General features: G+C 33.2%; 2 protein-coding genes across 2 annotated transcripts; one reads left to right on the top strand and one right to left on the bottom strand.

Moving 5' to 3' along the window:
• The first annotated feature begins 5,293 nt into the window (after positions 1-5,293).
• LOC130977132 (ethanolamine-phosphate cytidylyltransferase) lies at positions 5,294-12,037 on the top strand. The gene is made up of 9 exons (XM_057902156.1): positions 5,294-5,735; positions 6,495-6,730; positions 7,514-7,683; positions 8,476-8,547; positions 9,384-9,451; positions 9,665-9,785; positions 10,625-10,690; positions 10,796-10,918; positions 11,504-12,037. The coding sequence occupies exons 1-9, from the start codon at positions 5,395-5,397 to the stop codon at positions 11,573-11,575; spliced, it is 1,269 nt and encodes a 422-aa protein (XP_057758139.1). The 5' UTR covers positions 5,294-5,394; the 3' UTR covers positions 11,576-12,037.
• Positions 12,038-12,434: 397 nt separating this feature from the next.
• Positions 12,435-16,576, bottom strand: LOC130977131 (probable serine/threonine-protein kinase PBL8). The gene is made up of 6 exons (XM_057902155.1): positions 16,300-16,576; positions 15,823-16,178; positions 15,349-15,484; positions 14,390-14,526; positions 14,174-14,297; positions 12,435-13,559 (listed from the first exon to the last, which is right to left on the bottom strand). Exons 1-6 carry the CDS (start codon positions 16,349-16,351, stop codon positions 13,066-13,068), a joined length of 1,299 nt encoding a protein of 432 aa, XP_057758138.1. The 5' UTR covers positions 16,352-16,576; the 3' UTR covers positions 12,435-13,065.
• Positions 16,577-17,333: the final 757 nt, after the last annotated feature.

Below are 17,333 nucleotides of genomic sequence, written 5' to 3'. Positions count from 1 at the left end.
ACCGTTCACCATCGCTGCTGCTCCTTTCCGTCGTCGCATTAGTATCACCGCAGTTTACTAGCATTTCCGCTGGCTTGGATTTGTGTTGTCATCGTTGTCGCTTGAGGTCATGTTAGCGCTACCGCCGGTAGCGGCCTTCCTCTGTTTGCGTTGCACCGCTGACGTTCTACCCATCACCTCACCATTCTCCTTCGGGTCTTGTTGCGCTTTGTTTCTGATGATAGGTATTCACTTTGCCTCTTTTTCTTTCTTTTATTTATCTTATTAATTAATTAATTAATTGATTAATTTTTTTGGTTTTTTTTGTTAATGTTTATTTTGAAGATGATGATGATTCTTATTTTTTGTTAATGATTATGGTTTTGGTGAGGGATTGTAGTTTTGATTTTGATTTATTTGAGATTGTTGTTGAAGGTTGAATTTTTTTGTTGAATTCATAAACAAATAGTGATGGGATAGTAGTGGGTGGAGTGGTGCAGATACTGATGGAGTGATAATGGATGGATGGTGCAGATAGTGATGGAGCAGTAATAGGTGGGGTGATAGTGGTAGTGGTCAGAAGAGAAATGAGTATTTTTGTTATTTAAAAAATTAATCTGTTTAAAAAGGACGATTTTAAAACTATATTAAATCTTAAGGACGATTTTGTATTTAAAAAAAATTGATGACACAAATTTTTTTTTACTTAAATCTTAAGGATTAAAATCGTGCTTAACCCTCTAATTACTAGTAGTATATTTTTGCATATATAACTTAAATCGGGACTTATATTGTTAATAACGATGCCAGATGAAGCAAGCCAAATGAAATAATAAATTCTTTGTCCTTCTAAATCGAGAAAAAAATATAACAAAATATATACCATAGGTAGAAATGATAATTGATTTCTGTAGCCACTCTCATCCCTATTTAATAAAATATTTTCTGTCTCTACTCCATTTTTATCGCAGGTCACGTTTATTTTCTCCCACAAAAAAAAGCAGATATCGACGAGTATCCATTGATATTAAGTTAAAAAATAAAAAATAAATTAACACAATTATAATAAAAGTCAATACAATTTAACCAAATGTATAAAATAAAATATAATTTAAACACAAATTTAACATACTAATATACTTACATAACTTATATATATATATATATATATATATATATATATATAAAAGAACATTTAAATAAATTTTTTTTCACAGATTTCTACGAGACAGATACTTCAATCCCGCCTCCGTCTCTATTTATTCACGGAAGTGAATTTTCATTTTCGTAAAAATTTTGCAAGTTTTATCAATCTTTTCGTGATGAATAATTTCCGTAAGTATCCGTAAGTGCCAATTCTTTTTGTGATTTCCATCCTAACAGTAGGGATGAAAAAACAAATATTTAAAAGTTTAAATTTACTTATAATTGTCTTTTAAAAGATTAATATAATAAAATAAATGTAGATACCGAACATAATGAAAGCTTTTGCCTAGGGTCCAAGCTAAGGGTCATATCGTTAAGACATATAAGAGGAAGATTCCAATTTGGGGTTCAAGACTCCAAATGGAAGACCATGGTGGAGCCTTGTCTAAGGTCTAGTATTGGTGTAGTACAAATAAAATAAGAGAGAAAGTTCTCCATAGATTGATAAGATACATGTTTTGTCTTTGCTTTAGCGGCACGTTTTTGGCCTTAAGCTATCACCCATTTTCACTTTTCTCTACTAACTCTCTTGTCTTTTTCCTATCAAATCCAACACACTCTCTTCACCACTTCATCCTCCTTATTTTTTCCCTTTGGTTTTTTCTTCTTAAGTTCCCAATTACTTAATAATCATATTCATACCCCAAATTTTATTTTGATAGACAAGCAATATATAAAAATAGCACCATACTAAAATGAATTAGTACAATCACTACTTATGAAGAAAAGAGATCTTACGAAAAGGATTATTGATCATTAAACAAATATTCTAGGGTAATAAATTTAAATCCTTTTCGTAAGCATGATTATAATCCTAAGAAGAGAATATCCAACTCCGCTCTGCATCTAAAATTTGACTTTCTAAAATAAAACCAACTACTCAATCTCCATTAGTAAGATAAAAAAGCGCATTATATATTTCATTTCCAAAACTATTTTCTGAGATTAAAAAAAATAATATTTGAACTTTTTTTTTCTCTCAAATGATTGTATGTGTATTGCGTTTGACCTGAAATGATTGTGATATTGATAACATGGTGATAACATAGCTGATGGAATGAAATTAATTTTCGCTAGGGAATTAATAGAATATTTGTACAATATGTACAATAAACTATTTATTTGGCACAATATGAGTTAAAAAATGAACATCGAATATAAAACACTACTAATTTTTCAAATACAATACACTCATACTATCCAGAAAAACCATCCGGATACTAAGGATAATAAACACCTGATATCTTACTGAATCGAACATTCTTAAACCCCCATTAACACATTATATAAATACTCTATTGACTTCCTATACTTCCTCGTATATATTATTGTTACATTTCACTTAATTTATACATTTAAGGCTAATTAAAGAAAATTAATCAAAGATATAGTTGCGTCAATCACATGTGGGTCTTTCTTTTCTATGTTGGCGCCTCTTTGTCAATTACCTAAAAAGTAAACACAATAGGATATGGCTTGCTGTTATCTTTCTTTTTTTTCTGTTGATAATATTTTTATTGTCTACTTTTTTATTTTTTATTTTTTAATAAATTGTTCAAACATATATTTGGTAAACTACTAGAGTTTGATATTTCAAATTCATTTCTTTCAAAGAAAAAGTGTGTATATTGTATTCTTTCTTAATAGAAAATTTTGATTTTTAATTTTTAACAATTTTTTAAACTGATTTTAACTGACAGTTTTTTATTTAATTTAAGCAGAGAATATTATTTTTTTATTGTAAAAACTGCTTAATCATTGGTAACGTCAGGTAATGAGTACAATTATTACATAATAATGATGGGCTAATTATTGGCATAATCTCACTTTGGTACTTTTTCCCAAAAACGTAAAGGAAAGTATAGAATGTTTCCTAGCTATTTAAAGTTAAAAGAATAATATTGCTCAATTCATCATCAATAATTACTTATGGAGCCATTTATAGATAATCTACCGACATATATAATAAAATCTGAGAATATAAGAAAGTGATGATATGATATTAATAAAAGAAAATTAATTTTACTACTCTTATTTTGATAATATTATTTTTTTATAAATTATATAAAATATAATAAAAAATTAACTGGAGTGATATTTTAAGAAATAGGAGAGATATTATTATTTTTCTATTAAAATACTAACAACTAAGAATTTGCTTTGATTTTTTTTAATTTAATACGTTTTTGTTGAATTTCAGAAAAAAGGAAGGAAAAGAAAAACACAAAATCACAAGAATTATATTTTAAGAAATGGGTTTAGTTAATTTATATTCTAAAAACATAAATTAAGATTGTTGATAATAAAAATTTTATTTTAATAAATATATTGAGAATTTAAATTTTATATTTTTTTATAAAGATTTTTTTAATTTGTAATTTTATTATGTATCTTTAAAAATATATGTTAACTAACTAAGCCCTAAAGAAATTTATTGGTGATATGTGTTTAGAAGCAACGTGGCAGTTTATGAGCCCTTATATTAGATTATTAGAGGGTTGTTTGAGTTAAAATTAAAAGCGAAAAAAAAGCAGAACTTCATCTTCCATAGAAGGGAGTAACATTGAATTGAACCCTCTAAATTATAAGTTGACCTAGGATATATTATTTATAGTATTTAACAATACAATCTCCAACTATGCCAAACATTGTGATGTTCACCAATAAGTGAGCATTGAGGAGGCTTTCCTCTACCAAGATCTGCTTTTTGAGTATTTTAATGATTTATAATAATTTAGGGTGGATTCTACCCTACACACTAAAATAATACAGACTTTGAACCCATGTTTAAGTGGCTCAATGAAATTTAGCTATATCTCTAATTTAATCCGCCTAGGTTACATATGACAATACTCTAATTTTTATTTGTTCGGTAACATATTTTATCCCTAACTTTTTATGGACCCTAACCTAAAAATTCAATCGTACAGGTCATAGTTTTTGAGTTGTAGATCACCATATGAGAACCAACACTAAAATTTGCAATACTTTTTGGGACTTTAAATCTCAATTATAAAATCAATTAAAATTAAAATAGTTATGATAATAACATAAATTTTATTATGATAATGGTTAAATGAAAATATAGTGTCACAAAATCTTATAATAAAACACTAGCAATAATTTGAGTTGGTCGAGTGGTCAACTCACTCAGATCCATGACGGATTAGTTTTTGACCTGTCGAATTGGGGGATACGTGGAAAAAAAATACTAGTAATTAACAATATATGAAGAGAAATTTTGTTGATCATGTAGCATTGCATGCTTATTATAAAAGATATTACGTCTTAAGTTTATACTATTGTAATGTTTGAATTTTTGTTCTTGCACCAAATTGATATATTTTTTATGTCACTAGAAAACTATAATAAATTTTATTAAGATAAATTCACATAATAGTTTGATATTTTTGAAAATAACTTATCATGAAACTTAGACTTATATTAAAATGAAACTTTATAAGGATAAAAAGATACTAAATGTTTTTGAAATGTTTGAACTAATATTTTTTCTTCATAAAGTCTAAAGCCAAAACTAACAATATTTGTAAGGACCAAAAGTATATTTCATCCAAGAATAACAACTTATTATTGTATCTTAAAAAGAGAATAATAAATTATTGAAAACAAAAATTAACCAAATTCATTGCACATATAATATGATTACATGAGGACAGTCTTTTTCTCTTTATCTTTTTTTGCCTTTTAAAACTTTCTAGCATATTCTGTTTAGTAATTTTGCAATAAATGAACGTCTAGAAAGGCCCAATGAAAACTTGTACTCAGTTAAAAAACAAAAAATTAACCCAATACAATTTTTGGACTTAAATGGGCCTTTAAGGCCCAATATTCTGCAACAAACATAAACGTTACTAAATGCTTCCGACCCAAGAAGAAAAACAAATCCATCTTCCTTATACCAATAAAAATACAAACTTTATGAATTCTACAAGTCCAAAAGAATATATGAATTCAAAAACACAAAAGGTTCTAACTTTATTGGTTTGACACAAAAAAGGGGAAAAAGCAGAAGCTAGCTTCTTTCTAAAACCAAAAACGGAATATATTTGGCTGAAAATAAAAAATTGGCATTCCAAATTCTGTGTGGTGGCCACTTTTCTAACCTCATTTTGCACCCACCTTCCCTTCTTCGTTTTAATTTCATTTATGGGAGAAAGTAACTGAGAGAAACCAAAAGGAAAAAGAAAAATGGGTTCTTTTGAGGCGGTGATGATGCAGAAGAACGCAACGGCGAAGTTCATTGCAACGGTTCTGGTGGGTGGCGTGATCGTTGGTGTGTCACTGTACGGATTGCTGCAGTCTTCAGAAGGGCTTCAGAAGAATCTGGAGCCTCTTGGTTTGTGGAAGAGAAGGAGGAAGAAGAAGACAATTAGGGTGTACATGGATGGATGCTTTGATATGATGCATTATGGCCATTGCAATGCTCTTAGACAGGCACGTGCTCTTGGTGATGAGCTTGTTGTTGGTGTTGTTAGCGACGATGAAATCATTGCAAATAAGGGTCCCCCTGTCACCCCTCTTGAAGAAAGGTCACAACTTTTTTCACTTTTTTCTAGGATTTTGATCTTCTTCTTGGAGCTCAATTCATTCCATGCTGATTTATATTGTGTCATTTTTGTGTTGTGTTCTTTGTTTGATTCTAGATTTATCATATGTTTGGATTTGATTGCCTTTTTCTTATGAGAAGAATCAGGGAAGCAATGTAGAATAAGTTAATCAAAATGTGGTTTTTTAGGAAAACATATGCTTAGCTTTTTTTTTTTTTTTTTTATCTATGTATATTTTTAATGTCCATGCAGCATGGTATTCTGTCATCTGATACATATAGTGGAATTATCTAATGGGACAATGCTTAGTTGAAGTTGCAGAGATACTTGTAATAACAAATATATGTTTAGATATTTCTTTTAATATTCATGCAGCAATTCTAGCACTGTGTTGGCATTTGATCTATGTAGTTGAATTATCTAACAGACCGTGCTTAGTTGTAGTTGCAATGATACACTGATACTTGTTTTGGCAAATATATGTTTAGCTACTGTTTTTTTAACTTCCATGCAGAAATTTTGGCATTCAGTTGTTATGTCGGTTTGATCCAAGTAGTTGAGTTGTCTTATGGGACAATGCTTAGTTATAGTTGTTATGGAATCTCTTTGTTTCTTTATTTATTTTGGCGGGGTTGTTTTTGTGTTCTGCGTTTGGATTATGAGGTTTGATCCATGTAGCCAGAGGGATAAGGCTTTGTTGTTGTTATTGTTCGGATTATGAGGTGTTGATGTGTGTTGTAGGATGATTATGGTGAATGCTGTAAAGTGGGTTGATGAGGTTATTACTGATGCTCCATATGCCATAACTGAGGAGTTCATGAAGAAGCTCTTTAATGAGTACAATATAGATTACATTATTCACGGGGACGATCCTTGTATTCTTCCTGACGGCACTGATGCTTATGCTCATGCAAAGAAAGCTGGCCGTTACAAGCAGATAAAGCGCACCGAAGGAGTTTCTAGCACTGATATCGTTGGTTAGGATTTGCTTACTTTTCTTTGTAGTATAAGACTTCCTTATTTAGTTGGCGCAATTGGGCATGCACATCTTGTTTGATATAGTTTATGGAAATTATTAAAGTGAAGTCCTTTGTCATGTTTGGTTGGCATGTGATGTTCTTGTGTTTGTTTATCACGGCTGATGATATTTTTTCCTCCCATAGCTGCTTTTGTTTTTTTTCTAAAAAAAAAGAACTTGAATAAGTTTTATTTTTCACTATATAAACCATATAAATGGATGTGCCCCCTTTCATTTGGTAGTATTTTATACCGGGTTTCTACTTGTTATGTTGTTGCAGTTATGGAAAATTTCTCTGGTTTAATACTTTTATGCAATTCTCCTGAAGCTTAATATGGAATTTTGGCAAACAGTTGAAACCCTGTTTACAAAGAGATGATTTGTTTGGTTATAGCAATAAGCCAACTCATCAATTGATGATATTTATTAACAGACCTTTGAGGCTTTAACGTTTTGTCGTTTTCCTCCATACCGTATTTTTATTCTTTGAACTGCATTTCCGCCCTTAGTAAGTTTGATATCAAAACTTTTGGCCTTTTCTCACAAAACTAGCAGTGCTTTTTGTCGGTTTTCCTTCCTATCTGGTACAGTTGAAAGTTCCCATCCTGTGAGCATATTCAGTCTTTAGCCTGTCTTATATTTTTCCCTTGTGCTTATATTTATTTTTCAGTGTTGTCTCGTAATAATTTCGTGTGATTGTGGAAAATGGAGAACTGATGTTATATAATAATTTTATACCCAGGTCGTATGCTTCTCTGTACGAGAGAAAGGTCTGCCAGTGAGAACCCTAACCACTCTTCTTTACAAAGACAGTTCAGCCATGGTCATAGTCACAAATTTGAAGATCGTGGAACTCGTATTTCTCAATTTATGCCTACATCTCGTAGAATTGTTCAGTTCTCAAATGGAAGGGTATGTACATTTAATTTCAATTCCGATTTTTGACTACTTATATGCTTATTTTCAACTTCATTACCCCTTCTCTCTGTCATTTCCCAATTGTTTAGACTTTCTGAATCTTGAATCACATATTTTTGAACCCATGGTGTTAGTTTATACTTTATAAGCATGAGAGGATGTTTCCTTTTTGTTTGTAAACCCCAATCACGGTTTGAAGCAAGAAACCGTACGCGTAATACGCGTTTGAGAATTTACCTGTCAACTAATTCATTATTCTTTGCTAGTTTCCTGCTCAATTGATCACTTTTGAGGATTTAATTTAGCTTGTGTCGTTACACTTGTTTAATAGACCTAAGTTTTGGAAGAGCAGGAAATTGTTTCTGTTAGGAATCAACCAACTGGATAAACCCTTGGGGGGGAAAATTTTTAACAATGTAATTCAAGCTGGTTATTGTGAATTAAGTTAGTGGCGAATGTATGTCCCAATTGGCTGTTAATTAGGTAGCAAAGGGATTAAGGAATGACACAGGATTGAAATTAGGTATACCTGTGTCAGACAGAATTTGGATTATGGCAGATTGGGCAGGATATAATTTTGAACCTGGTGATAGCAGAAACATATTCAAGGCGCTCAAAATCTAAGATCAATTTCTTAAATGTATCTACTGCTATGATTGAACCTTCACTATTAGGTTTTCTCTCCATTTCTAATATGATGTATTTCCCCGTATTGAAATAATTTTGACAAGCTGTCTTTTATCTACATCATGCTTCAGTAATATTGATTCATGTTTATTATACCAGGGCCCGGGACCTGATGCACGCATTGTATATATTGATGGAGCCTTTGATCTCTTTCATGCTGGTCATGTTGAGGTATTGTTTATAACTTTATACTACCTTCTCAACATAATTGCTTACCAATGCACTGTTAAATGTTATGTCAGAACAATGGAGTGGAAGGTAGCTTAATTTCCTGTTTTAGGTTTTTTTTTTTTTTTTTTCAATCGAATATTTTGTTGCCTTTACTAAACTATTATCTGCTGCAATCAATATTAAAATGTTTTGACACTGATATGATACCCTTTTTGTTGTGTGCTTGCTTTTGTGGCCATATATAATTGTAGCTACCACCGCACTACTACCAACTACTAGAATATACCACTAGTCAGAGTCAGCTATATGGATTAATTGATGCCATTGGCTTCTAAGAAAATCAAAATGTCCTTTTCCGGTTGCCTCCTTAATGCATTTTACAGACTAAATTTGGTATGGCCTGCATCTGCACCATTTACTGGTATAAATAAATAGGTAGAATAAACAATAAAACATTTCCATTTCTATTTCCATTTTTTCTTCACGAAATTCTGAAAATAAAAAACCTGAGAAATGAAAAGAGAAATGTTTTCCCAAACTAAATAGGCCTTTAGCTTTTCATGGGGTTTATGAGTGAGTGTTTAACAATGACATACTTTTCATTTGTGTGCCTTTTTTCTTTTTTACATGATTGTGATGCATTTAAGAGTTGTACTATTTATTCCAGAAAAGTGTCATGAGACCACTTTCCCAAAAGCTTAAGCTATTAGATAAGAGGTACATGAATGGTTATGTATCTATTAGAAAGTTATTCATTCATATTGTTCCAGTTACCTGCCTGTGTCAAAGTTAATGTGTGATTTTTCAGCTTGACATTGCACTTTTATGTTCGATAGATCTTGAAGCTGGCTCGGGAACTAGGAGATTTTCTTCTTGTTGGAATACACACTGATCAGACAGTCAGGTTGTTGTCATTCATAAATTTTATTCCCCAGTTTTATTTTATTTCCTAAAGATAAACTATTCCTATAGTAGCATTATTTTGCATCAAATAAAAAGCTATAAATATGTATTCAACATAAAACAATCCGAGTATCTATTCTCATTGATGTTTATACTACTAATGTTTATTGTTTTACATATTTTTTATTAACTTTTTTCCACACTGGTTTTATAGTGAAACTAGAGGACCGCATCGTCCTATCATGAATCTCCATGAAAGAAGTTTAAGTGTTTTAGCATGCCGCTATGTGGATGAAGTTATAATCGGTGCGCCGTGGGAGGTGTCCAGGGATATGGTTAGTATTATTTAGTTAATTCATTCTTATTATTGACTTTGCATGCTGTGATCTTCCTTTCCTGCTGCAATAACCGTTCTTGAGCCATGAGGTGGTAAAAGTATGTTCTAATTTTGCCATTATGCTAACCAATACTAGTGACTAATGAAGATTTCACTGAACAAGCCATGCCCAATTCATCGGTAAAAATGGATGTGGGAGAGCGAGCTTGGGATGCTATGTACGCTTGTCTATGGTTTTTTACTCTCTAAATCTTTCTACTTTGCACAATTGCCATGTGCAAGTATTGTGTTTGTAGGAGGGTGAGTTATATCATAATGATATTATGGTCTAGATATATACCTGAGCCTAGCCTTTGTGACATTATTTCGGTTACTGTTAGTAATTCTCCAAGAAGATTAGGAGATAAGGTGGAGACCTGGAGCTTTATATATATATTTGTCAAACTCCCTGTCACGATATTCACTTGAGTTATGGATAATACATGCATCCACTTTACCACATGCTGAAAACTCTATTTAGTAATGATTAATGGATATATCAAGGATCAAACTCCTAAGTAATTGCTCAGGGTCTTTGATATGATGTAGGCTTTGATGTGATGTCATCAATCATCATAGATCAAAACTCGTAACATAATAGCGGCTTTGTGACGATGTCGAGACCAGCTTAAGCTTGGTCTTTCTCCTATTTGAAAAGCATGCTAGCAAGATTTAGTGATAATTTCTAGCTTGTTTCTGTTTGTATATATTCCAATAATATATTCTGTTTCTTGTTTTGCTTTTTAAGTATTTATGCATTCTTGGATTGGCGTGACACTCCTCAAATCTTGAGTGCAGATCACAACATTTAACATCTCATTAGTTGTCCATGGAACCATTGCGGAAAACGATGATTTTCAGAAGGTAATTTTTTCTTCTGCAAATGGATTTACAATATTTATTACAGGCACTAATACTCCTTCTGCAGCACGACTTTCCTTAACTCCTGTGAAATTGATTCTTGTACAGGAAGAATCCAACCCATATGCTGTTCCCATTAGCATGGGCATCTTCAGAGTCTTGGTTAGTCCTTTAGGGATAACAACCACTACAATAATTAGAAGGATTGTATCAAATCACGAGGCATTCCAGGTCTGATTGCGCATCATCATTATCACATTTCTTTTCTTTTCAATTCTTGTTCAAATGTTAGCATATTTATAAATAGTCAATGATAAGTATAGTGAATTAGCTTTTTATAAAAAAGAAAGAAAGGAAAATGTGAATTAGTTAATGACTAGATCACCGACATAGGGTTCGTTGAAATGGCTAGATGTTTTGACCAGTAAATCGGGTGTCTTGTGTTCGAACCATAAGAATGCAAAAATTAGCCTTTGAGATACTTAAACCTTTTTGGATTTCTATGAGTTGAGCTGAATTCTTTGGATTCCTAGTAATAAACCCTGATGAACTGGTGGGTTTTACCCAATAAAAGAAGCTAGTGTTAGATCCTTGATTGGTTCAAGAAAACAATTTATTTGAACATAAAAGTGGACAACTCAACCCTTGGATGAGAGGACATAATATACAAAGAATAGGAAGAAAATTATCCAGTGGAATGTCTGTTATGGTTAGCTGGTTTTCTTTGAACTTTTCTTGTTCCTTTGGCCATGATTTCCTATCTAATGCGCTCTCAGTTATTTTGACCCGCTTTATTTTATTTTATCTTTGATTCAGAAACGGAATGAAAAGAAGGGGGAGAGTGAGAAGAGATACTACGAGAGTAAGACTCATGTCCATGGAGACTGAATGATTTCTATTGTTCTCGGAATTAGACATGGCAGCTTAGTAAATTTTTAGGCCTGATTTTATTCTCTCTCTGTTAGTAAAATGAAATGATAGTTCTGTACTATCGTTCAGTTTGGACCATAATTGGACATTGCGATCTCTGCATATGATTAATCATTTGCTAAACTGATTTAGCCAGTGATATGTTTCTAGTTAACCATGAATATTATCTCCGAATAAATTCATGGTTAAGTAAATCATGGCTGAATTAGTTTGGAAAAACGATCCAACTTTATGATTCAAGCTGAGCAAAGCTATCATTTTCACTTTATTTTGGTTTTTGGTCTCTTATCTATATTTATCGCCTAGATTTTTTTAATAACATGTTACATTTGTATTATTGCTGTATGTGAATTTTATGAGGATTGATCGTCTTTGGTCGAATTCCTTTTGTTCTTGTTTGATAAATTAGTAAAGATATATTCATTGAACAAGATATATTGGAACTATAGTTCATTTCCATTTCTATTGAATAATCACCAGCAAAAAATAAAATAAAAATTAAGGTCCGTCTATCATTTTACCTGTTTTATGTTGAGCTTTATGATTTTAATACTCGCATTGTGATAAATTCTATATACCATAATATTTATGTTACATTACATTGGACAACTGTAGTTATAATATAATACATTGAACTCTTATTTTAGTAAGCATGAAAGATCTTCCTTATATATGTTATAATGAAAATTAAGTATGATAAACCAGCGTTGCTATATAGTAGCATTTAACTTCAAGAAAAATCGGTTATTTACACATGTTCTGATAGTATAAATTTGAAAATTTCACAGCCGGGGTATTTGTGAAATATTTGTCAAAATAATAAGAAAAATGCTCAAACATTTTAAAACTACTTCCCAAACACAGCACCAACACTTATACTTTTTACATTGTAAAATATACATTGATGCTGTCAAATGCAGAAGCTAACATTTCTTGCAAGACAGCCATAACTAAACAACCTTGCAAGCTTGAAAATGACCTTGGTCTTTATTTTTTTTTCCTCTTCAACAAAAAAAAGCCACTTGAAAAAAAAAAAAAAAAAGCAGAACAGGAGAGTGCAGTCAAACTAACTGAGGTTGCAGTAGAGGCATGTTAGATGTGATAAGATTATCTTACAGCCAATCTACCTAATAATCTCTCACCAGGTAGCTTGCTTGCTTAAGTTCCAACCTCTCCATGTAGATGAGGCTGTGAGCAACCAGTTATATTAGCAGTTCTGATGCCTCGATGATTATAAATACATACATTTTTCCACACAATAACTTGCATCGAGATGAACAGAAGACCAACCACTGATAAATTTATCTATCATGGCTTCTTATCACCATACACCATGTACAAAGCAGCAATAAATACATGGAAGCCACCCACACTTTTGGCAATCAATAACTCTCGAGATTAAGGGGAGATTTGAGAAGCACACCAAATAAGGGATACATTGCATGCGATTATCTTACCCGGCATGCTGCTGCAGCACCCGGCGAGCAGCTAGGGTTAGGAGACCGGCAAGCAGCACCAGGACCAACATTGTTTGAGAACTTGGGACGCATTCGGTAGTCGGAGATTTTGGTCATCGGAAAGTGCCCTGTGCTTACACTATTTGAGCCGGTTAATGAAACTTCACCGGCACCTATACTTGAACTTTGTAAGGGCTCCAATGTCTCAACCACATCGCTCATTAGTGGTCTGGCTTTCGGATTTTGACTCAAACAATAGTATGCCAAGCTACATGCTTTCTGTGCAGCTCTCACTGAATATTGGTTTTCCAATCTAGGATCAATTATTTGCAGGAGTTTGCGCTTGTCATTAAGCTTTGGCCGTGCCCAATCTACTAAGCTCTGTTCCTTCCCAGGTCTTGTCTTGTCAACAGATTTCCTTCCCGTCAAAAGCTCCAAAAGAACAACCCCAAAGCTATACACATCACTCCTAGCTGTCAAGTGGCCTGACAATTTTCAAATATGCCTTATTAGAACTGTATCCACACAAACATATGCAAGAATGCTCAACGTGTATTAGGGTCAGAAGTATATTATGATTTATGAAACATGCTCAATGTCTACATGCAAGCCATCACAACCAGTTTGAACTGTGGGCGACAGTAGTATATTAGAACCCGCTGTAGTAAACGACAAAAATAAAATAGGAAAAAATAATCTGAGTTAAATTAAAGATGATAATATAAATTGTTTTCTAGCCATGATAACAATGGGGTATTTCAAGATTGTACGTACTGAATCAATAATGACATGCAATGATAAAAACATGAATTCCAGGAGACCAGAATTTTTATATCTAATCCCCGGATAAACGGACATGTTCCTATCGGTTAAGCCGCTAAGCCCAAGAAAGATAGTAAGAGTTGCATATTAATTTGCTATATACCTAAGGCCATGTCCTGAAAAAGGGGACCAGCATTTAACTGTCTTTCACCCAACCCACAGTACACCAGCCTAGCTAACTCTTACATCACATGTGAGCTGATATACTTCTAAATGTTCGAGCTTAAACAAACGAATTACTTGCAAATTGAGCATGTTTGCAAAATTGAGATCATACCAGTCATTACATATTCGGGGGCAGCATAACCATATGTACCCATGACTCGGGTAGATACATGGGTTTCATCCCCTTGTGGTCCTGCTTTTGCTAGACCAAAATCAGAAAGCTTGGCTGTATAGTCCTGTAGTTATTGATAAGACCAAGTGAAGGAAAAATCCATTAATGCACGGCCGTAGTAGAAACATTAATCAAGTTAAAACAATAGAAACTTACAGAGTCCAATAATATATTAGACGTTTTAAAGTCACGGTAGATTACTGGCCTTTCAGCATTGTGCAGAAAGGCAAGCCCTTTGGCAGCTCCTAGAGCAATCATCATTCTTGTAGCCCATGGTAAAGGGATAGTTGCCTCTGGAAGCCTCAGGAAAGGTCATATCAAATTGAGTTGGAAAAACACACAAGGAACTTGGAATAGTTTTAGCATATAAACTATTTTTTATTTAAGTATAAGTAGAATTCTTTTCTTCACAAATCACAACTACTAATGATGCAAGATTTAGAAAAACTCAAGTAGTGTTGTCTTTTGTTGTATAGTGAATCAAAAGATTTTCATAAAAACCAGCCAAAGCAGAGAGAAATGCTATTCTAATATAATCACAAGTTTAAATACAGATTAAAAATGCAAGTTTATAAAGTATGAAACAGGAAGCAAAAATGAAGTTCCTCAGAGTATACATACAACTTCTATACTGTCTCAAAACTACCCTAGCAAGCATCAAGATAATCCAACAAACAATGGGAACAAGATATAACTCACATGACATCTCAAAGCCATACCAAATGGCAGACACAACATGAAGTTCCCAAAAACTATCATTTCTAGACTAGAAAGACATTAGGCAAGTCTTAATACTTAAATTAGAAACAATGTATAGCTCCCCAAAGCCAGCATGTATAACCAGTCTACAGCATGTGTGGGTCCCAATGCATATCTTGGAATCTAAAATGACTTTGACCTGCCCCAAAGTGTAGCAGAATATCCACTTTGTATTTTATGCATTTTGAGAGTAATATGCTCAATGGCTTAAATTCATCATGAAGTATAATAAAATTCGTCTAAAGGCAAAAAGTCCACACTATCTTCTAATTGGATTGGTCTTCCTCTTACTATATTTTCCTTACTCAACTACAAGAACATCAAATCCAAAGGGATTAGAGAAGAAGTTTGCATACTTCGGAATAGGTGATTTTCCAGACTTCCTCGAAACATGAACTCGTACACAAGCAGCCTGTGGTCATCCTCACAGCAGTACCCTATCAACTTCACCAGATTAGGATGCCTAAGCTGCCCTAGAAAATTCACTTCCGTCTGCAACAACACCACCACAACATCAACAACCAAGTCATCAATCAAACAACCAACACAAAAACAATTACTATAAAGAGTAAAGAACAACAAATAACCCCAAACAACAAGTTTCTCAGTTCACAATGATTTAGGTTTATGTAATGGCTCACATTCCTTCACCCCAATCCAAAGTCAATGAGAAGTTATAGAGCAACATACGGAATCAAACATTAAGCCATGATCAGCAAGTGAATCAAACCAACCCTAGTTAACTAACAACTACATTAAACAAATTTAACAAGAAATACACTACAATGCAATTCAATATAACACAATGCAATTGCAATTGGCAAACATACAAGCCATTCTCGGTGTCCCTGAAGCCCTTCCTTGTTCAAAACCTTAACCGCTACGGGCAGCGACTTGAGCCCAACCCTCACATTCTCATCAATGTACCCCTTATACACAGTCCCAAACCCTCCCTCTCCGAGAATATAATCGGAGCGAAAACTCTTGGTGATCGTCTCAAGCTCGTAGAGCGTGAACGCGATCACGTGCGTGTAGAGCAGCGTGTTGTTCCTCACGTCTTCGATGTTGTAGTGGCGCGGCGTGGAGCAAGACTCGCTCAGATCCGACACCGAGCGGCTGTGCTTCCTGTCACCGGCGCCGGCGCCGGCGTTCCTGGAGCTCAAGGACGACGTCTGGAGCTGCTGAACTGAAAAACAAAAGGTACGGTTAATTAGAGAGAGGGTTAATTATGTAAAATTAAGATTAAGTGTGTGCATGTGAGGGATAATGAATTGGGTTAGGAATTAAGAGTAGATCTGAAAAAGGACCTTGAGCATTGGAAACTACTGCGGATTCTTCTCTGGTGCCGCAATTGCCCATTCAAGGAAGACCGTGTTTGGCTGTGTGAGTGTGTGTTTTTTATGAGTATTTGGGGAAGAAGAAACGACGTCGTAGGGGGATTGGTGTGGCGGTGGTGATGGGGGAAGGGGTTTGTTTTGATTTGTTTCGTTTGGTTTGTTTAGTGCTTGTTGGCTGAGAGTGGTGGAGTGGAGCACGCGATGGTGGTAAACCCGAGGAACAGTTTTTCATTCTTCGTTTGATCGTTTCTGCCTTTCCCCCTTTTAGCCCACGCTCCTGATGCATTATATCTTTTTACTGACAAATAAATCCTTCACTATTTACATGTTGGAGGAAGGAAAAAAAAAATATATAGGCTGCGTTTGTTTATAGAGATGGGATACTGAAATAGAAATATAGAGATATAAAATTATGTTTAATGTATTTGAAAAGACAAAATTAATATATTTTGTGTCTATCTTATTAAAAAAGATACGAAGATAGTAATAAAAGATACAGCTTATTTTTTATTTTTTCTTTGGGTTAAGTATAATTTTGGTCTTTAAAGTATAGGTCGAAAATTTTTTTCGTTAGATTTAAAACCAAGTTTTAAAATCGTCTTTTTTACTTAAATATTAAAATTATGGACCAAATTATCCATAACAAAAATTATAAAATAAAAAAAAGATAAAGAAAGTGTTTCTAGAAAGGGAAAAGGAAAGAAGAAGAAGGGAGAAGGGAAGAAGAAGATGAAGTCTACTTCTGCCTCCGCTTTCATCATCACCTCGATACGATTTTGGTCCCTACGATAAGGACGATTTTAAAATTAAGTTAAACCTTAGGGATGGTTTTGTATGTAAAAAAAGATTCAGGACAAAAAAAATTTCGACCTATACCCTAGAGACCAAAATCATACTTAACCCTTTTTCTTTTATGATTCTTGTTAATTTTTCATAATTATATTTTTTATCTCAAATTTTTTGAATGAAAAAAATGAGAATAAATTAGATTTTCATAATTTGTT

This window comes from Arachis stenosperma, chromosome 4 (assembly GCF_014773155.1).
Source record: "Arachis stenosperma cultivar V10309 chromosome 4, arast.V10309.gnm1.PFL2, whole genome shotgun sequence".
Lineage (NCBI taxonomy): Eukaryota > Viridiplantae > Streptophyta > Magnoliopsida > Fabales > Fabaceae > Arachis > Arachis stenosperma.
This window is presented reverse-complemented; position numbering and strand designations above follow the sequence as displayed.

Coding starts and splice junctions, on each gene's coding strand:
- LOC130977131 (XM_057902155.1), bottom strand. CDS start 16,351: ATGGGCAATTGCGGCACCAGAGAAGAATCCGCAGTAGTTTCCAATGCT. Junction 16,179..16,299: donor AGTAGTTTCCAATGCTCAAG/GTCCTTTTTCAG, acceptor TTTGTTTTTCAG/TTCAGCAGCTCCAGACGTCG. Junction 14,298..14,389: donor CTAATATATTATTGGACTCT/GTAAGTTTCTAT, acceptor CAATAACTACAG/GACTATACAGCCAAGCTTTC.
- LOC130977132 (XM_057902156.1), top strand. CDS start 5,395: ATGGGTTCTTTTGAGGCGGTGATGATGCAGAAGAACGCAACGGCGAAG. Junction 8,548..9,383: donor TTCATGCTGGTCATGTTGAG/GTATTGTTTATA, acceptor TATGTTCGATAG/ATCTTGAAGCTGGCTCGGGA. Junction 9,786..10,624: donor GGGAGGTGTCCAGGGATATG/GTTAGTATTATT, acceptor TCTTGAGTGCAG/ATCACAACATTTAACATCTC.